At 28.6% G+C, this 27,865-nt stretch overlaps 1 protein-coding gene across 2 annotated transcripts; it reads right to left on the bottom strand.

Moving 5' to 3' along the window:
* Positions 1-713: 713 nt before the first annotated feature.
* Positions 714-27,712, bottom strand: Ufd1 (ubiquitin fusion-degradation 1-like). Of its 2 annotated transcripts, none has more exons than XM_016068532.4 (12): positions 27,582-27,712; positions 27,256-27,370; positions 27,130-27,162; positions 24,737-24,858; positions 16,238-16,368; positions 14,382-14,454; positions 13,190-13,258; positions 12,510-12,578; positions 4,866-4,913; positions 3,331-3,422; positions 1,379-1,454; positions 714-871 (listed from the first exon to the last, which is right to left on the bottom strand). In XM_016068532.4, exons 1-12 carry the CDS (start codon positions 27,582-27,584, stop codon positions 794-796), a joined length of 909 nt encoding a protein of 302 aa, XP_015924018.1. In that variant the 5' UTR covers positions 27,585-27,712; the 3' UTR covers positions 714-793. The 2 variants fall into 2 exon arrangements, with proteins under 2 accessions (XP_015924018.1, XP_015924017.1); XM_016068531.4 differs by having other exon boundaries at positions 4,866-4,916.
* Positions 27,713-27,865: the final 153 nt, after the last annotated feature.

Below are 27,865 nucleotides of genomic sequence, written 5' to 3' on the forward strand. Positions count from 1 at the left end.
AATATCAAAAATAACTAAGAATACAAAGCTTTAAAAAATTTGCCATGTTTTTTTTTTTTTTTTTTGATAATTTTATCTTCAATCAAAATATTTGATAAACTGAATACAATATAAATTCACATAATTAACTAGATATAAGTTTAAAAATTCATTCAGGAAATTTTCAGGATTTTTGAGTTGGGCTCACAATCACCCTTGCAAGTTGTTATAAGAAAAGTAATTATATTTAAAAAATTACATTTTCCTCACATTTGAGGTAATTTGAAATACAGGGTGATATATAATATACAGGGGTTTTAGCATGATTTTAATTGATACACTGTATAAACCATGTTACATTACATTCAAATCTCAATCTGGTCAATATTTAGCAGCTCATGTCGGAATGAATATGCACTATTGAAGAAATTGCCTTCTGCCAATTTTTAATATTACTTCTAAACGCCATAAATATAATTTCAGTGGTTGTTTAGAATACATAAACATATTTTTATTGATTCTGGAATCCTTTTCCCCCTTATCAAAAATTAATAAACTGCACAAAATAAAAATAAATAAATAACAGGTATAAATCTAGGAAAATTGCAAAAGTCAATGAAAATCATAGATTTGAAAACTCTAGTTTCAGCAATTACTCTCTGTTTTAATATTCATAAATACAATAAATTTAGAATTAAGTAAAAAAAAGAATTTAATCATAAAAACAAGACATATAAAAAATGGAGTTAATTTAATAAGGGTTTATAAATACAAGTATATTACAGAAGTAATTTTCTGGGTGCTGCTTCCGAATTCAATCTCTAATTTTTCCTTTCCGTAAAGTAAATCCCTTTCCAGTGAAAGCTTCAAAATTGTCTTCAGGAGTTTTATCCTAAAAGAGCATATTTTATAAAATTAAAAAACAAATTCAAAGAAAAATACATACAACAGGATTAAAAAATCAAACCTAGAAACATGAACAGCAAATAAAATAACAAGCTCAAATCAAATTTAGTGTGTTATACTTTTGTAACATCACAGAAATCTAAGATTTCTCATTCTTCTATTTTTAAATCTAACTTTACATTTAAAATATATAAGGTTAGTGAAAATGTTTTTTTAGATATCCCTTATAGTTTGCTACCAAGGTTCTCTCTAAATAAGAGTAGATTAGATTATTAAAGGAGATATTTAAGAATAAGTTGATTCTTTTTTCTTGGTATGTATTAATTAAAAAAAATTTTTTTTCGAGTTCCCATAAATAAATAAAATTAGTAACTATTAGTTACATTCTTTTTTGAAGAAGAAACAAGAATAAATCAATTTTATTAATTGAAATAATGTGAAATATCTTAATTATAGAACGAAAAATACACACACACATTAACAATGTACTTACATTATTTATATCCTCTGGTCTTATAGTTCTAATAAATCTTAAAGTGCCAATTTCATAATCGTAATCAGGAATTCCTCTAAAAATAAAATATTGAAATGATTATCATTGTCATGCTGCAGACCATCTATCGATTATTTCTCAAGGGACAATTCATTGTGAATGCTAGTTACGGGATATCAGTGATTGCAGGTCAACATAAAATATCATATAATGACTTGAAAATGCATGATAAAGTAATAAAGAAGTAATGAGCCAGAAAATTAATAAATTTACTACGAGTATAAAACACTTAAAAAAAAATATGTACAGGGTATCAGCTACATTTTCAAATCCATGACTAATTCCAAGAATTTTTTAAGACTTAACGAAGTTACTATTTTCTCTGACAAAACCACAACAATAATTTTAAAAAAGCAGTTACATTAATTGAAATGATAGGTATAACCAAAACTGTTATACTCTGCATCTTCATATTTATAGATTTTCAATTTAAAAAATAGAGTAAAGAAAGAGTTGAAACAATAGAATAGATGAAAAGCAATTATTTTTTTCTCCTGTAGAATTATATTCTAATCAGACAAAAGGATTCTAAAGATACTTTTCTTGTTCATGCGAAAGAAAAGAAATAATAGTGATTTTTCTGTTCTCATTTCGGAATTAAAAAAAATTCGCCAATGACTGGCTTGCTTCAGCTAGAATTTTAAATTGATAAAATAAATAATAAATAAATTCTGAAATCACAGAAGTTTAAAAGATAATTCACTCTAGAAATGATGTTCTTTCTTTGATTTTTTGAAAGAACACCATAATTTAAAACCTTTATATATTTTAATAAAATGTGACTGTGAGTGAGTTTTTTGTTACAAGTTTAGATATTCAGAACACTGAGAAATTGTGGGTGAGCGGTAAATTTCACTTTAAAAATTAGATTTTTTGGCAAACCAAATCCATGACTTTCCATGATTTAAAAAAAAAACTTGAAATCATGACATTTCATGACAAATTTTGTACAAAACCAAAACTCATGACTTTCCAGGTGCGCGGATATGTACTTAAATGTATAAATATTTATGATGAAAGATGAATAAACAATTATTTCAAAACTTTGGTTTCAACCCAATCCTTTCTTCTGAACGCAATCAATAAAGTTTTTAAGCCCTTTAGTAAATGTTGGCAATGGTTATGGTTCTATTCTATTGTCTTCATCGACAAAGCATATCTGATATCACCTGCAGAACCACAAGCATAAAGATCAATCTTGCTGTTTTAGGTCAACTATAACGAATCTTCACCCCCCCCCCCTTCATCATTAGCATCAGGAGTTACTGTTTAAAAAGGAAACAATTTCAATATTTGTATTTCAAGTTAAAGCAGTACTTCTGAATGATAAATGCTGGAGTCTGCTAGTTTCAAAAAGATCTTATTGATATTATAAGAAGAGTATTTGTGACAAAGCCCTCAAAACAAGACAATACACACAGGAAAACAAAAGATGCAGGAATGATGGATCGAAATTTGACTGTAGTTAGGCAAAAACTAGAGGTAATGAACAATCAGGTAACTAAAATAAATAATTAACTAGTTGATTTATGGCAAACAACGTAATAACCTGACTGAAGCACAAATAATGTAACAAAAAGAGGCATATTATAGTTTTAGTTCTATAATCGAGAAGCTTCTTCAGTATTAAAACACTGAATCTCAAACAAAAATTCTGTATTTTGACGTTGAAAAGGGTCTTTGATTGTAGAACCGAAACTACGGTATGCATGTTTTTGATGCATTATTAGTCCTTTACATGCATTGTTTAACATTATTCATTTATAGTATAAAGTAGATCTATTTCTCATTTGAATTTATTATAGTAAATCATAAACTAAATTTAAAAAAATATTAATAAATTAGCTATAAACATTAAGGGTAAAAAAAAAAGAACAGAAAAATGAACATACCTTCTAGGGGGAGGGATATTAAGTATTTTATCTGGCAAATCAGATCCTTTCTTTTGTTTACCATCCAGCCTCACACCTTTACCTTGAAATGCCTTTTACATGGTCAAAAGCAAAGAATTAATTTACAGTTTATTAAATAGTATAGAATTATTAAAATAATTATAGTTTATTATAAAAATAATATCCTGAAATCTGGTATTGAATTTGACAGTATAGATTAAGAATTAAAAATATCTACGATAAATAAACTTAACAATTTCAGATATACAAAAAGTCTGATCGAAAAAATATATAGAAATTCCGAGGGGGGAAATTTTCTCTCTTACCCATCAAAATTAATAGTTTAAAAAACATTCAAATTGGTAAAGAAATAATGTGAGGTTTCTATTATTCAAAAATTTTTATCATCTTGTTAATGTTTTTGGGTGTCAAAACAAGTTAAGTAATTCACCAGAGTTGTCCCTAAGAATAAAAAAGGGCCCTTTTTCTAAGAATAAAAAAGGGCCCTTTCAAAACTCTGTGCCCTTTTTCACAAAAAAGGGCACAGAGTTTTGAAAGGGCACTCACTTAATAATGCGAATAATTATCAAAATGTGTAATATCATGTAATAACTGAATTTTATCCTCAACATTTTGTTAAGTTACCATCTTATAATATTAGTTACCATCTTATTATTGTATGTTTCAAAAAGTAATTTTGACTCACTATCTAATTAAGAAAAAAAAATTTAGTTTACATATAGTAACTAAAGGCATGCTAAGAGACAATCTCTGCATATATTTTCTTTTCTCAAGAAAAAGTAAAATAATTTTTTTTTTTTTTTTTTTTTTTGATTAACTGCTTAAAAGATTTTTTCTATAATTTATACTAAAAATATTTAGAAAATGAACATTTAAAGATGCATGTTTTTTTTTTTAAAAAAGGTACTGATTTTAAAAAAATGAATTTCAAATCAAAAATTTATTAATATACCTCCTTGAAAAAGAGAAACTTATAAAAATTTAGTTGAGAGTAATTAATTGCAATAGTTATCAGAATTAAACCTATAAACACAAATAATTTTTGTGTGTAATTATTATTTTAAAATTATTTTTTCTTAAAAATGGAATATGAATAAATAAGACAATGTTTTTAAGGGATGGAGGCTTATTTTTCAAGAAGAGCAAAGCGGGGGCATTTATAAGGATCAAAGGGCAGATAGAGCGAGCTGCACTTCTAAAAACGCTTAGGGAGAACACTTGAATTCATTCACGCTATAACATAATAAAATATAATGTTTGATTATATTAGCATTTAATTAAAATTCAACAGATAAATTAAAGTTAATAACTAATTGGTTTTTGAAATAAATAAATAAGTTTACACAAAAACTTCTTCATAAGGAAAAGTTTTTTTATCCACAATCCATATGGGGGAAAAAAAGATTTAGTCTTAGAGTATAAGGTTTCAATAAATTTTGACTCACTATAAGATGCATAAAAAATATGATTACGAAAAGCTTAGGTACAAAAGAGATTAAAAAAATTAAGCTTACAAAAAAGGATCCATCGGGTAAAGGAATATTTGGATCTTGTAAAGGAGGCTGCTGGGAGAAAAAAATGTTTTTAATATTAAATTATGCACAGAACATGAACATTTTGTAGTTTACAAATGAAACATATTTCAAATTGACATTTATTCATAGAATAATCAAAAATCTTTAATATCATTGAAGACATTAGGGATAACCCACCTAATTTTATTTCCCCACTGTAATTATGTGAATCTAAAATTAAAGCTTTTATTCAAATAAAATAGTATGAGTCTCTGTTTCAGAGATGGCAACGCAGGTTCCCTTTTATTCTGATTTCTGTAGTGGGAATCTGCTTTAAACCACAAAATGTGAGGTATCCCTTTTTACTCTCAAGGTCTTTAATTTAGCATAAATTCTTATTAAAAAAATAAGATACTCAGAAAAAGCTGGAAATACAGTCTAGCCGGGGGCTTATGCTTTTATTAGCCACCAGAAGAACTAAAACGGTATAACATCTGTTTTGTAGTATTATTTGTGTTTTATTTACTTTGTATAGCTGTTGTTCAATCTAAAATGAATTCCTGTTTTCAATATGAATTGTGGAAAATGTTCCACTTACCTTTAGACCGCCAATTTGATGATTGATAAACCTTTATTGGTTTTAATTACAAATAGATGAAGATGAATTTACATGAAATGGTAAATGATGATTATAAAGTGATGAAAATATTGAGTTAGGTATTAGCGCTGCATGGCGCTTCTCTAGTTACATTACTTCTACTTCTACTGTTTTTAAGTTTCTGAAAAAATGAAAGTTATTATTTCTGTTGCGCCAGTGGCGCCATCTGGGGGTAGTTTTCTGGGATGACATCTGGGGATGAGGGCTCGTTACATCCTCCCACCTTGAGTTTTGGACGACAAATGTCATGACGAAACTCAATTAGTCACTTCAAGTCTATAAAGTTTTCGACATGGTCATAAGTATGATCCATGCCGAGTTTTTACGCGCACCACTCTTGTTTTTCCATCTTTGCCGGGGTAAAGAGCTTCTATTTTGCCCAAAAGCCAATTGATGCGTTTGTTGTTATCGTCTCCTACGAGAACGATTTCTCCTTCTTTAACTTGAGAGTCTTTCTTTTTACGGGCAAAATTCTTAAGTTGTCCTAAATATTCAATTCGGAAACGTTTTCTTAAGTCTTCTCGAATTTTTTGACGATAGGCAAATCGTTTTTTCATCCTGGTGGCATCAATTAAATCAATATCTGGTACTCCAGATTCTTTAAGTTCGTGCAAAAACATGGCAGGTGTTAATGGAATCAGGTCCTCTAGATCTTCTGAGATGTACGTAAGTGGTCTGGAATTTATGATGCTTTCAACATCACAAATTACTGTGTATAGCTCTTCATAGAGAAGGTTTGCTCTTCCAAGGACTTTCCGTAAAATTGATTTTAGCATTCCAATCATTCTTTCAAAAAATCCACCCCACCAGGGTGCAGAGGGAGGATTGAACTTCCAGTGAATCTTTTTCGAAGTAGCAAACTCTTTTAGTTTTTCGAAGTCTACTGATTTCAGATCTGCAGCCGCGCGAGTCAGATTTGTGCCGTTGTCAGAGAAAACCGTTGCGGGTCTTCCTCGTCGTGCTATAAACCTTCTAAATGCCAACAGAAAGCTATCCGTGGAAAGTGAAGTTACTAACTCAACATGAATGGCTCGGAAAACCGCACAGGTGAACAGCACGATCCAACTCTTGCTTCCATCCTTCAAAAAGAGTGGTCCGCACAAATCCACTCCAATGACCTCAAAAATCAATGCTTCTCGTACACGATCTTCTGGTAGAGGACCACTTAGCACTTCTGTAGGACGAGCGCTGAATCTTTTGCAAATGACACATTTTTTAATCACTCGTTGAACAGTTTTTCTGCATCTGAGGATCCAATACTGTTCTCTTAGAACTGACATTACAATTTGAGTTCCGGCATGATTTAGTTCTTTGTGTTTATCAAGTATAAGGCAGTGAGTGACATTATGGTCAGATGGCAGAACAATAGGATACTTAAATGTTCTCAAACCCTTCCTCATGGCTATTCTTGTTCTAACTCGTATAAGGCCTTCATCATCCGTTATAGTTTGTAATGAAGTATAGCAAGGCTTGGTTTCTTCTGCTAGGCATCTGTTCTGCACGTACTTTAAAATGACCATTTCAGCGTCTTTCATTTCTTCAATAGTCAGCTGTTTTTCGAGGTTTCGTTCATCCGCAGCACTCTTGATGTTTCGATAGAATCTGTAAATCCAAGCAGTTACTCTTATCATTTTTCGATATGATGTTAAAGTATCATATAACAGAATTTGTCCTTTGAATAAATTTGTTGAAGTCACTATCGTTTTTCTTCTTTCAGCGTTGATAATGTCCAAATCTGGATCGATAATATCTTTTGGCCAGAGCTGTGGTGGATCTTTCAGAAAAATAGGGCCCTCCCACCATTTAGATTGCTTAAGATGCTCTGCAGAACATCCTCGTGAGGGAAGATCAGCTGGATTAAGAGTTCCAGGAACATAATTCCAGTCTTCTGGCAAACTGAGAGATCTGATTTCCTGGACTCTGTTGTAAACAAAAGGGGCCCAATTTTCATTCCTTTTTATCCAAAAGAGGGCATTTACTGAATCTGACCAGAAAAATGTTGGAATATTTTCAAGTCTTAAGTCTGATTTAACTCCATGAGCCAGTCTAGCTCCAATTGTACAGGATAAAAGTTCAAGTCTGGGTATTGTGACGGGTTTTAGAGGAGCTACTCGAGATCGAGCTTGAATGAGCTGACATGATGTCGAGTCTTCGTTTTGGCTTCTCAGGAATATGCATGTGCTCGCATCACAAAAAATATGTAAACTTAATTTTCTCGAACCTTCAGGATTGTCCAAGAGACATCTCGGAATCGTTATATCTTTCAATTGACTTAGTTGTTTTTGCCATTTTTCAAACGTTTTTCTAATAGACGATGGTAATTCTGCATCCCAAGTGCATTTTAGCTTCCAGCACTCCTGAAGCATTATCTTCGGTCTTAATGTTACTGGACACGTGTAACCAATTGGGTCGAATACTTTGTGAACTTCAGACAGGATTTTCCTTTTGGTTAAAGTCTCAGATGCCTGCGATGTTTCCTTTAAGTCCAAAGTCAATGAATCAGTACTTAATTTCCAAATCGGTCCCAAAACTGGTACTTTTCTTTCTTCATTAGGGATGGCTACTTCTTGTGAATTTAGGATGCTATGCTCCCACCCTCTTAGATCGAATTGAGCTCTCTTCAATATATACTGCGATTCAGTCATAAATTTGTGCAAATGTTCTCTATCTTCAACACTGGTTAAGCAATTATCTACATAAAATGATTCTTCTAATTTAACTGCAGTTTCCAGCATTGATTCTGGCGCTTTCTTCAAATGGTACCGTAGAGTGGCTCCTAACAAATATGGACTGCAAGTCAAGCCAAACACCACTCTTCTATGTTGGTAAATTTTGATCTTCGAACGGTCTCCATTTTCACACCATAGAAATCTTAAGAAAGGTCTATCAGCTTCACTCAGTTGGATCTGTAAGAAAGCTTTTCGAATATCTGCAATGACTCCAATCTTATTTAATCTAAATCTGTTGATCACTGAAGGAATGAGCTCCACAAGATTAGGTCCTTTTTCAAGACAATTATTGATAGAGGGGAAATTTTTTATTTTGGTCGAACCATCAAAAACGGGTCTGATCTTGGTAGTAGAATTTTCTTTTATCACTGCTCGGTGGGGTAAAAAATGTTCATTGGTGGCTGTATCGTCTGGGTCAACCTCTTCGATAATTCCCTCTTGCAACCATTCTTTAAATACCGCTTCATAATCTTCTAATATTTCTGATTTCTTTAAGGACTCAACGCAGTTCTTCAATCTTCTTTCAGCAACACTTCTATAATTAGGCAAAGTAGGGTGATTTAAGATCCATGGAAGGCTCACTTCATATCTCCCATCTTCAAGTACCTTAATGTTGCGATTAAAATGGTCTTCGGTAGCTTTTGCAATTTCTTCTATTGATTCTTTTTCACCTGGGTCTAATATCCCTAACGTATCTAGTTTCCAGAGATCCGAAATTTTAGCCTGAGCCACATGAAGGGACAAAACTGTGTTGGTACTATTACTGTTTTCGGGATCACGAGTTTTACCGATAAGTGTCCAACCTAATCGCGTTTCGAATGCAACTAAACTTTCTGAAACTGATTTAATAATACCTGTGAAAAGTTTACCGCAAACGTCGGCTCCGATAAGTAAATCAATTTCTTTAGTTTCTGAATTCGACCCTTCCATGTTTTTATAATCGCAAAATTTAATTCCTAACTTATTCGCTTCTTTTATCCACGAGCCGTCTCTTATTTTAGGAATTTCTGTACAAATTTTTTCCTGATCATAAACTTCAAAGTTACAAAAATAATCCCGATTTAAATCGCTCAAAAAAATTCTGTATTTATTATGCTGATTAGTTCTTTGTAATCCACCGAAAAGACTATGATTTAAGTTTTCTTGCCCTATTGGTTTGTAACCAATTTTATTTATTGTTTCTTTTAAAAGATACGACTTTTGGGACCCCGTGTCTATCAATCCGCGTATAACTATTTCTTTTTGTCCGTTTATTAAGCGAATTGTTAACGTTTGCATTAATACTTCCGGATTACAAGTTTCATTCGATAAAACCGTACTTTCCACTTTACTATCTGTTTTCTTTTCCGGACACATAAATGTATAATGACGTCTAAAACAAATATCGCATTTTACAAAACTCCTGCATTTTTTAGCCGTATGGCCAAAGCGAAAACAAATAAAGCAACAACCGCTTCTCTTTAAAATATCCCTTTTCTCATTCATTTCTTTCATTTTAAATTCATTACAATCCCATAAATTATGTCTATCGTTACCGCAAGAAATACATTTATTTTTCTTATTACTCGATTCATTCAATAAACCTGACGCCGTTGATATGCGATTCTTATTTTGTTTATGCGAATTCTCGCCTCCACTGCTACGCTTTGAGGAGGGAAAGGGGGAACATTCTGAAACTCGTGTTATAGACGAACTCAAGGCCGTAGCTTTTTCTCGGCTAATTACTTCTGTTTTTAAAATATCGAGGATCTCTGATACTTTCCACTCATCATCATTGCTATATTTTTTGGTTATTTCTAACACTATATCTGAGGGAAGTAATTTAATAAGTATAGGACAGAGTAAAGCCCCGTAATTTTCCTGATTAATTCCCAAAGATTCTAAATTCCTTATTTCAGTTTGACAAGAATCAAAAAATTTTCTTAATGAAAAAATATCTGTTGATTTTTCTACTGGGGTTAAACTCAATAATTTATTCAAATGAGAGTTAATTATCAACGTTTTCTTGCCAAAGCGTTCTTTTAATGTTTCAATTGCTGATACATAATTATTATTTGTTAAACTGAATCCTTTAATCGCATCTGAAGCCGATCCCACTAAATATGTTTTCAAGTAATTAAACTTTTCAACATTCGACAAACCAGTGTTTTTATCTACGGCAGATTCGAACTGATCGTAAAATCTTTGCCAGTCTGCAGGATCGCCAGAAAATTTCTCTATAGTTAAAAGAGGCAGTTTCACAGAAGAAGTTTCATTTATTCTTATATTAGTGCTTATCTTCGGTTCAGAAATGTTCGAATTTAACTCAGGAGACACTACCGAAGTCGACAGTTTTTCTATTTTTCTGTTTAATCTGCTTTTACTTCTTACAATATTTGTCAAATATTCATCACACTTTATAATTTCTGTATCGATTTCATTTACATCCGTAATACCCTGCTGAATTTCGAGATCAATTTCTTTCAATTGTTCTTGTTTTAATATTAATTCAGACATTAACTCATCCAATTCATCTATTGTAACCTTATCGTCTTGATAAATGTTTTCGATTTTGGTTAATAACTTAGTTGTTAATGACCTTATCGTAGTACGCTTTTGTTTGGATTTCTCCATCTTAATTTATAAGCGAACTATTTATACACTTAAAGTCACTATTCTATGAAACTAAATTTCTAATCGAAAATAAACAAGAAATCTCTTAATGGCGGTCCCTGTTCGGGCGCCAGAAAATGTTCAATCTAAAATGAATTCCTGTTTTCAATATGAATTGTGGAAAATGTTCCACTTACCTTTAGACCGCCAATTTGATGATTGATAAACCTTTATTGGTTTTAATTACAAATAGATGAAGATGAATTTACATGAAATGGTAAATGATGATTATAAAGTGATGAAAATATTGAGTTAGGTATTAGCGCTGCATGGCGCTTCTCTAGTTACATTACTTCTACTTCTACTGTTTTTAAGTTTCTGAAAAAATGAAAGTTATTATTTCTGTTGCGCCAGTGGCGCCATCTGGGGGTAGTTTTCTGGGATGACATCTGGGGATGAGGGCTCGTTACATATAAAGTACAAAGTATAATCTATCTTCATAGGTATGGAAATTTTATTTTATCTTTGCTAGTTAATTTGTTTATAATAACAAAAATTTTCAGAAGTGTAACTAAGTGAACATTAACTATCATATTTAACCCCTATCTTCATGATAAAACCCTACTTTTAAATTCAAAATGAAAGATTTCGCTGGATTTAATGCTTAAATCAATAATTTAATTTATGCTTGTGGAAAAATCATAAGGGACAATGTGATATCAGATAAATTCTAATACATAAGTTTTTTTAAAAAAGAAAGAAACTTACTTTTTAATCAATCATTTAAGTTTCAGAAAACAATATTAACAACTAAAATACTCTATAGAATGTCCTAAAATTTAACATTATAATTAAGGATCTCAAAAAGTTGACTTACACACTAGAAAATATAATGTTAATTTTTCCTCACTATTTATTCTTTGAGAATTTTGCAATAACCTAACAGACAATCATTTTATTGTTCATGATTAATGTCTAAATTTTTTAAAACAATTAGTTCTTACATCCATTTTTTTTATTTTAAAGAAGCATATATTCAGAGCAATATGATTTAATGCATTGTACTAAAAACCAATACAAACATGCCACAGAAGTTTTTTTTTTTTTCTTCTTTTTTTTTAAAGGAAAAAGAAAGCTGAGCGGTGTTATTGAAACTTTAGAAATAGGTCCTCAAAATTATAAATTTTACTGTAATAAAAATTACTATCTATGCAAATTATTAAATTGAATAAAATATAAATTAAATGAAAAATATATATATACGTACATTTTGGATTGATTCACTTCAAAGTACAATTTTTCTCGTATTTCTTTTTTAAAGCAATTTCTTATTAAAATCTTAATTGGAATAATTTCTTACTAAGAGCTGATCTGAATATTAAACATTCAAAACAGCCGATCTGAAGATTAACATTAAGTTTATGATAAAAATCAGGCAAAGAAATGATCATGGCTTTATGACTCGCTTTATTTTATTTTGTTAAACTATCAAAAATTTAACCCAACTGATATGTCAGTTGAGTAAAGCTAAAAGAAATTAAAATAGTAATATAAATAGACATAAATTATATATTAAAAATAAAAACTTACTAACATTTAATAGTAAGATATAGCAAAAGAAATATGTAAAAAATTGCTTTTAAAATAAGTAAAATAAAAACTTACATTTTCATCTTCTTGTGTCTGCATTTTTGATTCAGGTTCAACATATCCCACAGGAGGAGCAAACTCTACCTATAAGCAAATAGATAATTAATATAATGATTCCATGCGTGTAAAACCGCATTAGATCATAAAAATTATTTTTTGAATGAATTATCTTTGGATAAACAACTTTATAATTGTGTACAAAAATGTTTCAATTCGTTTAAAAAGTTATCAAGATATGGTGAAATACACAAAAAATAAAGTTAAGTATTGGTACTATATTTTAAAGATTGTGACTACTCCTTATATTTTAAGAATCACATATCCAAATCCATAAAAAAGCTCGGTTTACCCAGAGAAAGTACGTTTTAGTGTCAGATTTTGTAACTTAAAATATTGTTTGCACAAACTAATTAGCATGTTTGTGGTCACCCCCTCAAACCATTGAATCCCAAAATATGAAAATTCGATTATTAGAGTAAAAGTTATTCATGGTGGTTCGTTTTTTCCACTCAGTACATTAAAATCGTTAGTAATTTAGAATTTTCAGTATTTTATTTTCGAGGAAAATATCACATTCTGTACAATTTTATGAAATAGAAAAAATTAAGAAATTTTTTTTAAATCAAAAGACTAGAGAAAACTATCAAAATTTCAAAAGTTTTAGTAGCTGAGATGAATAAAAACTTAAAACTTACGTTCATATCACATTCTATAATGGAAACAGCTTTTCCAGGTTTTGTTTCCAACACACAAAATTCATATATCTATATAAAATACAAAAGAAAGTTAGTGGTAAATAAAATAAAAAATGATAATAAAACACTTTATTAGCTAACTACTGTACATTAAAAAAATATTATTAGGAAATTACAGCTAATTTATTTAAGTTTATTTTAATATAAACACAGATCATAAATTAAAACACAGAACTATGTTAAAATCCAACATATTGTTAATAAAAACAATAAAAGAAAGTTTATATTATTGGTTATTTGGAAAATCGCTCTCTTTATAACTTTTGCTGTCACTTTGCAATCATCAGACTAACTTATTTAAACAAAAACACTTGTCCTTCACGCACCCAAGATGCATTCGATTGGATCCGTGCAAAAAAAATTACCAAAATATAAAACAGGAATTAACTTTATAACAATTATTTCATTCCATTCCTCCATACATAAAAACAAGAACAATAAAACATTAAAAATAAAAGAAAATCAGTCTCAGAACGTCAACTGCAACATCTCTCTTGCCTCCCAATATTGATTAATAAAGGTTTCCGTCCTTCAAAGAAGGACGCTTTGTAAAATGTTAAATAATAATCTTAAAGTACTAAGAGTACTGTTTTTTTTCCCTGAAAAAGCATAATTATAGCACTAATTATAATGCAAATATTGTGCATGGTTTAAACAGTATAGTTTGATGCCAATTTTCAAATAAAATTTCCTCATTGGCAGAAAAGAAGCTTGCCATAGGATTTTGACACTTTTTCAAAGATTACTAGAGCTTATGAAACTTTTCAACAATTTTTTGATGTGTCATATCAAAAACCCAACCCTGCATAATTCTCACAATAAAAAAACAATAATAATAAAATAAAAAAACGAATAATATATCGCTCATCGGCTACAATAGTGGCACAACTAAAAAAACACGAGTTTCGGACTAAGAACAGGCGTAAATAGGAAAATACACATTCATTTGAGTTGTGCCACTATTGAAGCCCATGAGCAATATATATATATTTCGCACTACTAACATCAACTTAAAACACAAAATGTGCAATGAAACTTTTAATTAAGTGAGAAATATAATTAGAATTTTACCAACAAATAAAAGATAAAAAATTTTGAAACTTAGTTTTCCAAAGGACTATCTTTTACTCACTTTATCATTGTAATCAATGGCAATGAGATCAGAAGTAGTAAGGCAAGCAAAATTTCTTAGAGCATTTTCCAAGCTAAAAATTTAGGTTAAAGATGTGCAATACACATAGTTTAAAAGAAAAGGTTTTTTTTCTGAATCAAATGATTTATTGATTAACAAGAAACAAAAAATGTCATAGATAAATATAAACTATTCTTCAAGGTTTCGAAATATTATTATAATGAATTAAAAGTTAAGTTGCGTAATGTACTATAATCTACAGTTTTACCTAGTAAGAAGGTTTTCAAATACACGGTTATGACAGTGAGTCTGGCAGCAGAACAAGCACACACACTGAGTGATGCAGTTTTATTTTGACCTTGCAGACAAAAATAAAACAAATATAAAAACAAAAATCTGCAGATTAAATTAAGTTTAACTTAAATAGGATTAATAGCTTGTTTTTTTTAATTCAAAAGTTGAGTTTTCATCTTTATGACTAAGTTTAAATTAGTTAATTTTCAGTACTTTTTATTTACCAATTGCAACATTTTAAAGCAAATATTTTACTGCATGCTAAGCAGGTAAATTTGAGAATTTTTCCATGCTGTTGCAGACCCATACTATCTTGCAATAGAAGAAACAAAGAGCTTCACGATAGGTTTAGAGAAAAATTGGCTAACAACACAAAAATTTTTGATTTTTTTTTGTTGTTGCAGAAATAAGTAGCTTATCATAGAAAAATGTCAAACATATAAAATCTTAATTTTAAATTCATTTCCACTGCATTGATTTGTTTGCAGAGCAGAATATAAAAATTCTTGCAAGTGTATTTCATGCATAGTATATAGTGTATTTCATCAAGTAGCGTAAATTATATTAGATACATGGATTTAGATAACTAAAAGCAAGTAATTTAAAATATTGGATTTCAATATTTTCAATTTCAGGCATTACTTTTCAAAAGCATGAAAACCCTATAGATAAATTAACATTAAATTAATTTCTATATCTATGTATGTAAGTTAAACTTAAATAGGATTAACAGCTTTTTCTTAAATTCATAAATTGAGTCTTTATCGACATGATTCAGGTTTAAATTCATTAAATTAAGTCATTTTTTTTAGTTATGCAGTTAGCTTATCATGAACAGTAGTATTAGACGTTCTTGCTTTTTAAAATTAGCATACTCAGCAAGTGCAACATTTTAAAGCAAATATTTTACTGCATGTTCAGCAGACAAATTTTTCCATGCTGTTGCATATCAATACTGCCTTATAATTGAATTTAAAAAAAAGGGCTTCACGCTAGGTTTTGAGAGAAGTGGTTAATAAAACTGAAGAAACAAATGTTATTTAAATTTCTTTTAGGCGATACAGAGGTCTGTCCTAGCAAAATTTACTACTGTTTAGCGGTACCTTTACAAATTCAACTTTAGAAAAAACGGTAGTTTCACAAAATAAATTTTCTTTAAAAAAAAAATTTTTTTTTATCTTGTAAGAAACATTTAATTCATATTCTTGTGCTGATTTTTTAATATTAATTTTTAATTTTCACAAATTAAGTCTAAATTTTTCACAAAATAGGTACCTTTCAGAAAAACCTAGACAGATCCCTGCATTAAGTAGCTTATCATAAAAAAATGTCTAATACATAAAACCTTAATTTCGAATTTTTCATCCCCTACATTGATTTGTCTATTGCACGATAGAATACAAAAATTTTGAAATTAGATTTTTGAGTAAAGTAAAGTGGCACAATGTACATTAAATGATACATGGATTTCAATTTCATGCATTAATTTTCAAAAGCGTAAAAACCTTAAAGATAAATTAAATTAATTTCTATATATATGCATATCAACTTCAAAAGGATACACAGCTTTGGGATTTGTGATATCCAAAAAATCTTCTGTTTGCGGCTGAAACTTTGAATAAGTGGCAACAGGTAAAGTGGCATTTTCAATGTGCAATATGCCTCCTTCTTCTAATAAAAGATTCCGCATCATCTGAGAAAACAAACATAAATAAGAGTTAAAATTAATGCATGTAAAACATTACATAGAATATCATTCAATGTTCTTTAACAAAAACAGAATATCAGTGAGTTTTTAAATATGGACTTAGCTTAAAATGCATGTTTACAAAAATGGACACTGAAAAAAAAAGCGCCTTTTCAGTTTTCAACCTAAATTTATTAGCTATACTCAGGGTATCTGCTACATTTTAGATTTTCAAATTCATGACTTTTCATGATTTTCCATGACTAATTCCAAGAATTTTTCATGACTTAATGAAGTTACTATTTTCTCCGACAAAAACGCAACAATGCATTTAAAAAAGCATTATAATAACATAATAAAAGGCATAACCAAAACTATACTCTGCATCTTCATATTTATAGATTTTAAATTTAAAAAACAGAGTAAAGAAAGAATTGAAACAATAAAATAGCTAGAAAAAAATGCAAAAGCAAATAATTTTTTTTCTGTAGAATTATATTCTAAAGATACTTTTCTTGTTCATCTGAAAGGAAAGAAATACTCCTAATTTTTCTGTTCTCATTTAGGAATTAAAAAAATTTGCAATTACTGGTTTGCTTCAACTAGAATTTTAAATTGATAAAATTAAATAAAATAAATAATAAGAATTTTTAAATGACAGAAGAGTTTAAAAGATAATTCGATCTAGAAATTATGTTTTTTCTTTCATTTTTTGAAAGAACACCATAATTTTTAAAGAACATGATAAAATCATTTTATATTCTAATAAAATATGCCTGAGTGATGATTTTGTTAGGAATTCAGATGTTTGGAACAGGATGAAATTGGGGGGGGGGGGGATTCCATTTTAAAAATTAGATTTTTCGGAGACCAGTGGTGCAAGTGGCAAAACATGGTTTTGGAGCATCTTTCGAGCAACACAAAAGCAATTTTGGAGCAGCGAAACAAAGATTTGGAGCATATTTAATAAAAAGAATTAAAACAAGAGTTTTCAACTTTGTTCATTAATGGCATATCTTATTTTTTTCACTTTTAAAAGGTCCCTGCATAAACAAATTAAGTTTCTTTTTGGTAGCTTCCAATTCTGTTAAATATTCTGCTATGCTCGACTTAGCCTCAGATAAGAGGATCTGTCCACTTTCTATAATCGACATGTCTTTATTATTTAACCCATCTTTAATATTTTTTTTATCAGTGGCTAAGAGATCTTGAGAAGCCTTCAATTTTTTTAGCAAATCAATTTCAGCAACTTTCAATCTGCTTTCCTCAGTTTCAGTGTTTTCACATTCTTTTTTCACAACCTCTAATCAAGCAGAATAATTTTTAAATGCTGCACGAGTTCCTTTAATCATATCTTTGTCAACTTTAAAGTTATTTAAATTCCCAGCTGATATGTGAAAACTTGTCTCAAACTATTAACACTATGGAAATTTAGACTTGCCCTATTGTCAAGTAGCTTTTTATTCACACATATGAACAAACCTAAAACCTCTCTAGTACTAAAACCTCTTTCAACATCGGCATTCCCATGTGGTATGCACAAAAGAGCTTTAAAAAGCTTTGTTATAAGAGAATATTTGATATTTCCCAAATTATATTTCTTCACAAAATAGTTTTTCCAAAACACATCAATTGGTGCATATTCATTTGAGTCACAAGAATAACCTTCTGGTTCTACACGTAACAGTAACAAACATGACTCTTCAGGTTTTATAATGAATGGGGTTACTGTTGCCAGATATCTTATTACCTTAATAGAATTCCATTCTCATCACAGGATGCAACAATTTAAGATGGTATAGTAACCTATTTTCAAGAAGCAATGCTTTTAATAACTTTTTTGCATGTGCCATAGACCTAGCACCTAAATACATAGCATTTCTTACTGATGAAGATAATGATGTCATCGTATTTGTGGTATCTAGTCCAACATCTATTAAATTTGAATTTTGCCAAATTTCTGCGTTTTCTACATCCAAAGATTTTAAGTCCTTTCCTGTCAAACTAAGAAAAGCAGAACTCTTTTAAAAAACGCCCTAACAATGCTTAAACTAGAGACACCATTTTATAATACAGCAAGTGAATCAATGGTGTCTCAGTTTGGAAAAAACCTAAACATTTATTTAATATAGGTGAAATATTACTTAAAAAGGAGCTTTTGGCAAAAGCAATTTAAATAAATTCAATATTGAGTGGCTCATACTATTTTTTAAATTAATAATTACTTTAATTAATTCTGTAAAAGGTAATTTAAAACTCTAATTAATTTAACTATTATTTAACGTTATTGAGTATATTTTTCTTAAAATTTAATAAAATGTTATTTGTAATAGTATATTCAATAAAACATTAACAAGATTAATATTGATCATACGGAATTTATAAAAATATGTAAAGAATTAAGCAAACTTTAATAAATTTATATTACAAATGTAAATTAGTGAATGACCCCTAATTTTTTTAAAATTAAAATTGGTTACCCAGTACAGTATTTCCTTAATGAAATGATTAAAAAAAAATTAATTTTTAAATGCAAATTCAATGAGTATTGAAGCTATAATAAAATGCAATAAGTATAAAAAAAAAATATTAGTAAAAAAAAGTAATAAATGTTTAAAAACAATATGCAATTAGTGGATGGTCCCTCAGAAAAAATTTACGCTTAAGAAACTCAATTTTTATCTTTATTAAATTAAATGAATAAAAGGGAGATGGAAATTTTGAGGTTATGAAGCTTTTTGATTCTTGACTGCTCTGAGGATCAACATGAAAATATGTACTTAGTGAATGGTCCCCAAGTTAATTCCAAGATCATGAGCACTATGCTATAAATAGAATAGAGCAAGAAGGCCATAAGCTTGCCATTGACGAAGACGATGGCACTTCAATAACAATGAAATTAAACAAGAGAAATAAAATTTTCGTTTGCTATTAAACTTTGGCAATGTTTAGTCGGTCCCCGAAAATTCCTGGGAAGTTTCGGTTCCATTTCAGAGAGTGGAAAATGAAACCTGAAATTGAGAATATCTTGTAAAATGAACCAGAGTTGTACATGAGAGTGCAAGAATCCTTCCCACTGAATCCAGAGCAACCCATCACATAGCAGTAGCTTGGTTGCCGCAAAATTGTGACTTGGCGATACCCAGGGGAAAATATCCCTTTTGGCTCAGATCGGGGCAATTTAAGCCTACTACTTCAATTTGGAGCATATAGGTCCAGGTTTCCACAATTGGCGCAGTACTTGCAACACTGGAAAACCAAAATCCATGACTTTCCATGATTTTTTTCAAAAAAACAGCAAAAATCATGACTTTTCATGACAAATTTTGTTCAATACTGAAATTCATGACTTTCCATGATTTTTCATGACTTTCCAGGTGCGCGGATACCCTGTATACTGGAAAATGCATGATTTTTCCTTGTTTATCTAGCCCAGTGATTCTCAACCTTTTTTTTGCGGCGGCACACTTTTAACGATTTCAAAATTTGACGGCACACAATGAAAAAAATTAGTTTAAAAGTTGTTTACTTACCTATAATACACTTTGTTAAATAGTTTGAGATAATAATTTTGAATGTGAAATAAAATAATATGTACTACAAAAGCAAGTTTATTAAGGGATTAATTATTTCTAATTATTAATTGTTAGCTTGTTTTCTGTTGTTATTAACTGTTAGTTCTTTACATTAATTATTATTTTTTTGTGATTTCTTGTTAATTAGTTTTATTGCTAATTATTAATTGTTAGCTTATTTTTTGTTAGTTATCCTTTGTTAATTTGTTTTTAGAATTATAAATTGCATAGCTTACTTTAATGATTAGCTTTATTTCCTTTTGAAAGTTAATATTTAGCTTGCTTTATATGTTGCTTTGTTAATTAATAATTTTAATAGTCATTAAGTTTTCTACTTATTTCAACATTTTTTGTCAAAGACAATTTAAACTCTTCCTTCTTATTTTAAGATTGTCAGAGACAAGACAAACGCCGACAAAGATGTTCACGCTGTTAAAAGTTAGGAAAAATTATAAAAAGTATATATATAATGTTATATTTATACGCTTTTCTTTAATTTAAACATAATAAAAAAAGCATTGTAGTTTTTATTGTATCATTTCTAATATTTGGCGGCACATTTTAAGAATTTGGCGGCACACAAAAGTGCCGCGGCACAGTGGTTGAGAATCACTGATCTAGACACTAAGCATAATCATTAGAACAGTGTCCAGATTTCAGGTTCTGGGTGGTTAAATATATTAGAGATGTAAATTTTCAGGTGATGTCTTTGTATTCAGAATTAAAAACGATAAAGTGAGTTTGAATACTCTAAATTCTTGCAACACAAATTTACAATCACTATTAGAAATTAATGGCAGTGGCAACCAACTATTTACTTTTTTTTAAAGAAAAAAAAAAGACTAATTTAAGAAAATGTACCAAGTGATTGATGTGAATGAATGATATCACATTACGAACTAATTTGGAATCATTAGTTTATTCTTTAAGGAATAAAAAATATGGAATAAAATGCTATGTCATTTTTGTAAATACGTATTCTGAGCTATATCCATTTTTGCAAAAACGTGTTTTGAGCTTTGTCCATATTAGTAAACAAATAAACAGGCATTTTGAGTTTTACACATTTTTGCAAACACGCATTTGAGATTTGTCCATTCTTGTAAATTAGCATTTCAAGTTATATCCAGATTCAAAAAGTCAGAAATGTAGAAGTTTGCCTCAGAAAATAAATGCATCATAACAATTGATTTCACATTGATCATAAGTGGTTCAACCAAGGCAATAAATAGTTTAACTTGACAGTTTTGTCCCAGTCCGATCATTTGATTCAAATAACCAACTTTCAATTAATACCAATTTTTCTGATATTCTAAGCTAAAATAAACCAAAACAGAAATTGTTCTTAAATTTTTAAACAATAGATTTAATGATAAAAGTCTTAATTTAACTTTTTCACACTGCCATATTCTTAGAAAAAAAATGACCATAAAAGAATAATGTTAATTAGAAGTGCTCTTTAAAAAATGCTATCACAATAAAAATACCAATAAAAAGAAAAGTTTAAAAAAATCAAAAGAGAGAAGGAAAAAAAAAACTGTTCTTCGTTCTAAAATATTACTTTAATGTTGAGAACCACAGTATTCCATGTTACTAGTTATCTGTTGTACCATACAAGAAAAAAAAAGTGACAATAAAACAATAATGTCAATTAGAAACGCTCCATAAACATGCTCCACTTTAGGTAACACACAAAAACAAAAATAAGCTCCCAAATTTTAAAATATAAAGTCTTGAAAAAACGATGAAATTAACTTGTCTGAATACGATTGAAAAAAATCAACATGACATATACTCATGGTTCAGCATAAAATAATATAGTTTTAACTCTTCAAATTTCACTTTTCCATGTATTTTTCAGAACATATATCAACAAGTTTTAAAACTTAACAAATATGTGTAAAAACTATTTCTAATATTGTATGATAAAAAATACGATTTTAGATTATTCTTTATTAAAATTTCCTCCAATAAAACTTTGTTGAAAAGTAATTTTCCAAATTATACTTTGCCGAATATTTGGTCAAATATTCTTTACATCCCTAATTTGCATTAGTGTGAGCTACAAATCACCACTCACTTTCTCAAATATATATATATATATATTTTTGCTATACATATTAACACCCTTGCTTCATTTATTATTTAATTTTTAAAATAACAACAAAAATTGTACAGACTTTAAACTTTATAAAATATAGTACACATATAATGACTGTAAAAATTCAAGAAAAATGGGCTGAAATTAAATTATCCATTTTTGTAACGTTTCCATTCTAGTTATCTGTAACACTTACATACAATAGTTTTTGCATGACCCACAAGAAAAATCTTTTATAAAAAATAACCTTTGTTAATCTACAATAATTTTGTAATATGAAAACATTAAAATAGTATTTTAGAAAAACTTCAATCCATTTTTGTAACTTTTCCATTTTAATTACCTGTAACACTAACATACAATAGTTTTTGCATGACCGAGAAAAATCGTTTATAAAAAATAGCACTTATTATTCCACAATTGTAATATTAAAACATTAAAACAGTATTTTAGAAAAACTAAGATTTGTTAATTAAAAAAAATAAATGGGTTCAAATCAATCTCAATGCAGTCATTTTTTGATAGAATGATTTTTTACAATATATATATATATATATATATATATATATATATATATATATATATATATATATATATATATATATATATATATATATATATATATATATATATATATATATATATACAGTGGTGGCCAAAAGTGTGGACACTTTTTGAAAGTTTCATGTTTTTCAACTTTGTGTGCTTGTAAAATACATTAATTTTCACTTAAATACAAACATTTAGATATCAAATTGAAGGTAATTTAATGTAGAATTTAATAATAAATACAGCATTACGACATCTGTATTACAAAAAAAAGTTATGCAACTATTAGTAAGATCTGTCTTAGATTTGCATTTTTTTAAAGTGATACTTACACAATCAATATTTAGTAGGATAACCCTTATTTTTTAAGACAGCTTCACAGCGTCTTTTCATCCAGTGAACGAGTGTTTGGAGTTTATCTTTCGTAATCACATAGTGCCAATAATCAATTATAGCTACACTTAGTTGCCTTTCATTGGATGGATGTTTTTTCGTACAAGAATTTTCAAACGTCGCCACAAATTTTCAATTGGATTGAGATCAGGGCTGTTTCCTGGCCATAGTAATATATCCATGCCTTTATTTTTAAAGCATGCTTTACATACTTTTGCTATGTGGCATGGAGCTGAATCTTGCTGAAAAATAAATGGTGCGTTGTTGGGGAAGAGATCCCTGAAGGAAGGTATAAATTTTGGTTTCAGGACAGTTTCGATGTATTTTTCGGCATTCAGGATGCCAAATCAGGCCGGAAAAAATGTAGAAGTGCTACCACCAATAGAAAAATTAAATGACTATGCCTTCAAGACAGAAAAATGTCATCAGATGCCATTAGATGTGAAATGAATGCAGCTGGTATTGCAGTAAGTTCAAGAACAATAAGAAGAAGTTTATCAGGATTTCAACTACAAGCTAGAATTCCAAGAAAAAAACCATATTTAAATCAAAAGCAACGCGAAAAACGAGTTAAGTTGGCAAAAGAACACATTAAATGGTCAGAAAATCAATGGAAGCAAGTAATCTGGAGTGATGAGTGTAAAATATCGCTCTTTGGAAGTGATAGTAGAAAATACGTGAGATGTAGAGTAGGTGCAGCGCTTCATCCTGATTGCATAGAAGCAATTACAAAAAATCCAACAAATGTCATGATTTGGGCATGTATGTCTGTAGATGGTGTGGGTCGAATTCAAGTGATTGATGGCATCCTGAATGCCAAAAAATACATAGAAACTGCCCTGAAACCAAAATTGATACCTTCAATCAGGGATCTCTTCTCCAACAACGCACCATTTATTTTTCAGCAGGATTCAGCTCCATGCCGCACAGAAAAAGTATGCAAAGCATGGCTTCAAAATAAAGGCATAGATATATTACCATAGCCAGGAAACAGCCTTGATCTCAATCCAATGGAAAATTTGTGGGGACGTTTGAAAATTCTTGTACGAAAAAAACATCCATTCAATGAAAGGCAACTAAGTGTAGCTATAATTGATTATTGGCACTATGTGATTACGAAAGATAAACTCCAAACACTCGTTCACTGGATGAAATGACGCTGTGAAGCTGTCTTAAAAAATAAGGGTTATCCTACTAAATATTGATTGTGTAAGTATCACTTTAAAAAATGCAAATCTAAGATAGATCTTACTAATAGTTGCATAACTTTTTTTGTAATACAGATGTCGTAATGCTGTATTTATTAATAAATTCTACATTAAATTACCTTCAATTTGATATCTAAATGTTTGTATTTAAGTGAAAATTAATGTATTTTACAAGCACACAAAGTTGAAAAACATGAAACTTTCAAAAAGTGTCCACACTTTTGGCCACCACTGTATATATATATATATATATATATATATATATATATATATATATATATATATTTTAAAAAAATATTGTATGCAAGAAAATAGTGACATTTCAACATTGAAACCTAATATTCTTATCTACTTCCAACAAATTTCAAATTAAATTCATCTTGAAATTTTCATAAGATTAAAAAGAGAAACATTAGAATGTAACCCTCATAACTTATTAAATTTAATATTATTGTAATTCAAATTAATTGCAGAAAAACTCATGTAGTTTGGAAAAGAAAAAACTTATGCCAGAATATACAAAATATGAGTGCTATAAATATATTTACCCAGTATGGTAAATAAACTTTTCCTTCATCAGCAACAAACTCTAACACACCACAGTGAGTAATTCGATTAGTCTTTTTGTTTGTCAATTTAAAGAGCATGGGATATACAATATTTAGACGTGCTGGAACAAATAAAATGGCAACAAATTAACTATGCATAAGAGAATATTTCAATAGTATTTATTAAAGTAATGAAAATAGTTTTATTTTAATCTTGCAAAACATAGATTTTGATTTTTCAATTAAATTCATCAACAGTATACTTTATTAGCAGGATTGAGATGATAAAAGACTTGAATTTTAAAAAAAAAAATTCATTGATTTTTATACAATATAGTTTATAAATGTATTTTTAAGGTTGTCATTTGTTTTAAAATTTGGTTTCAATAATATTGAAAAGATTATCCAGAAAGATTAATGAAAGGAGTGTAAACCTAAATTATTGTTTGATGTTTAATATAGACTAAAAAAATAAATAAATAAAAAGATTTTCAAAGTGGCAGGAAACTTTTAAATTACAATTTCCTATAAGTTGTATCTAAAATGATTCAATGTTTACAAAACATAATTCAATTGTACCCATTTAGTTTTATGCTTATTTAAATACAAGTATTTCTGAAAATGAATAAATGTGTAGTTAGTGTATATAAATGATGAAAAAATACTTGTTCAATTAATAGTATTTTAAAATATTCTTTTTAACTAATAGTAATTTAAAATAATTTTTTTAATACTTCTTGATATAAGTTAATTTACTCTTCCTTTGATGTCTAACTAACGAATTTGGTCTATGTCTTCACAAAATCATGTGATAGAATAAAAATAACTATTTGTGACTATTATACATTCAGATAACGTAAGATAATTTTGACCACTTTAGTTAAAAATAATAAGTATTTTGTAAATATTTTTTTAAAATAATGCTAAAAATTAAAAATACATAGTTTTGGAGGGCTGATGAAAAAAAAAATCAGATTTTTTTTTAATATTTTCAAATTTGTTTGCTTTTTTTTATTTAACCTTGTTTTTTATGAGACTGGGTCTACAGAACATTGGACATTTTTTTACACTTTTCTTTTTGTTGCAATCAACCTAGTACAGATTTTTACATTTAAATTTTGTCTTATGAAGTTATTTAAACATTAGAAACAAAGCATAGCAGTAAACTGGAGAGTGATAAGGACTACTAATTAACATAATTTAATTTGAGGAGCTGAGTAAAGTTATTACAAGTAATATTTTCATAAATCAGTATTAACTAGCGTTTAAGTTCTTTTTTGTTTTATGTGTAATGAAACAAACTTAAAAAGACTATTCCTTGCCTTCATTTCTTATCAGAAAGTTTTCAATTGGTGAAATCTGTGACCTTCATCAAAGTGCAAATTATCATATCATTTTGCAAACTTGACAGATGTAATAACAAAACATGCACTCAAATGAGAGAAAAAAAATTCTCAAATGAAAAGTTTTCTCTTGTAGTTGGCTATTTATCACAAAATGCCATTTGAACTATCTTCCATTATAATAAAATTCAAAGAGTGTAACTTAATACTCTCACTAAATTTTCCAAAATAGAATAATTTCCAAAAAATTAATAATTGTTATTTTGCTAAATTTGGAGAAAATGAGACCTTTCCTTGAGAAGGTCAATTTTTTCAAAAAAGTGCTTTAGAACTTTTTTTTCTTCAATTAAAAACATATTTCTTACAAACTTTAAAAAAGCAATTCAAGAGGGATAAAATCAGATGGTATTCTTAGAAAACTGTTCCCAGTAGAATAGATTCAGAGCACAAGTTTTCGTTGTAAAGAATAACACATGTTCTCTGGGTACTTTTCGGTTCAAAAGGTGAGAGAAATTAAGCTTTTCTTTCAATATTTCAAAACTGCCACATTGCAAAAAATACAGCATTTTTATTTATTTATATAAAATGGACAACTAAAATAATTAAATAAAAAATTGAAAAAAAAAATTATTTGCTCGGATCTGGCAAACATAACTTGACACTTTAAACCAACCAAAATACAAACAACCAAAATTGACACTTTAAGTTAGACACTTGCATATTTGAAAATAAAGCAAAATATCTTTAGCTTTTATATTTTACCTAGAAATTACTTTATATTCAATAATTATTCAAAATTTGCTATAAATAACAAAAATTCTGATCAATTGTCTAGAATTCTGTAAAATTTTGATAGAACACAATGGAAAACATGTAGTGTAAAAAATAAAATGTTCTTCAAATGCAACACATCAACAACTATAAAGTTACTAATTTCAGATTAGTACATTATCGACAATATAAAAAGTGTAGTTTAATAATTCTTATAATAGTTATTTCTCCGTAAATATTTTTATATTACAATAAAAAAATGAAAGATATCATATTTACCTAAGTGATCTAAAGATGATGGAGGCATTATGACTGCAAAATTAAAAATAATCATATGTAAATACAAAACTATCTTAACTGATTAATTAAAATTAAAAGCTATACCAAATGAGATTAATAACGTACTTTTTCCACCTCGTTCGACATCTTTTCTCTCATTTCCTGGAAGCATACATACAGAATAACATCGATACTGGGTATTAAATGGTCGAACAGGTTCAAATAACCCATTAAAAGAAAACTAAAATAATAAATTTCAATTAAAAAAAGTTATAAAATAGTAGAAACGTTTTGTTTCTACATGAATCACATTGAAATAAGAGAAATTTCAAAACTATATCTATGCACAAAGAAAAAGATATTTAATGAAACATATAAAACATTTATAACTAATTAAAATACTTGTATGATGCAAAATAAGTTAGATATTGAAGTAAATGAAATTGTCATACCATTGTACGACAGAATAAAATTTCTTTTATATTTTATAGAACTAGCTGGAATAAATGATTAATCATTATACAAAAAGAAAACTGAACTCGAAAGAAAACAAATAACAGTTATTGCCAACTTCTTTTTAAATAAATAAAAAAAATATTTTTCAACGAAAATAAAAATCTGGACAAAAAAATTCAGTAAAAAATGGAATAAAATAATTATTGAAATAATTTCCTCATTTCCAGAATTTATGCAAGTCTTGTGTAATTAATTATTATTTTTTACATCAATTTGACTG

This window comes from Parasteatoda tepidariorum, chromosome 5 (assembly GCF_982258835.1).
Source record: "Parasteatoda tepidariorum strain Cologne lab strain chromosome 5, Ptep-v5.0, whole genome shotgun sequence".
Taxonomy (NCBI): Eukaryota; Metazoa; Arthropoda; class Arachnida; order Araneae; family Theridiidae; genus Parasteatoda; species Parasteatoda tepidariorum.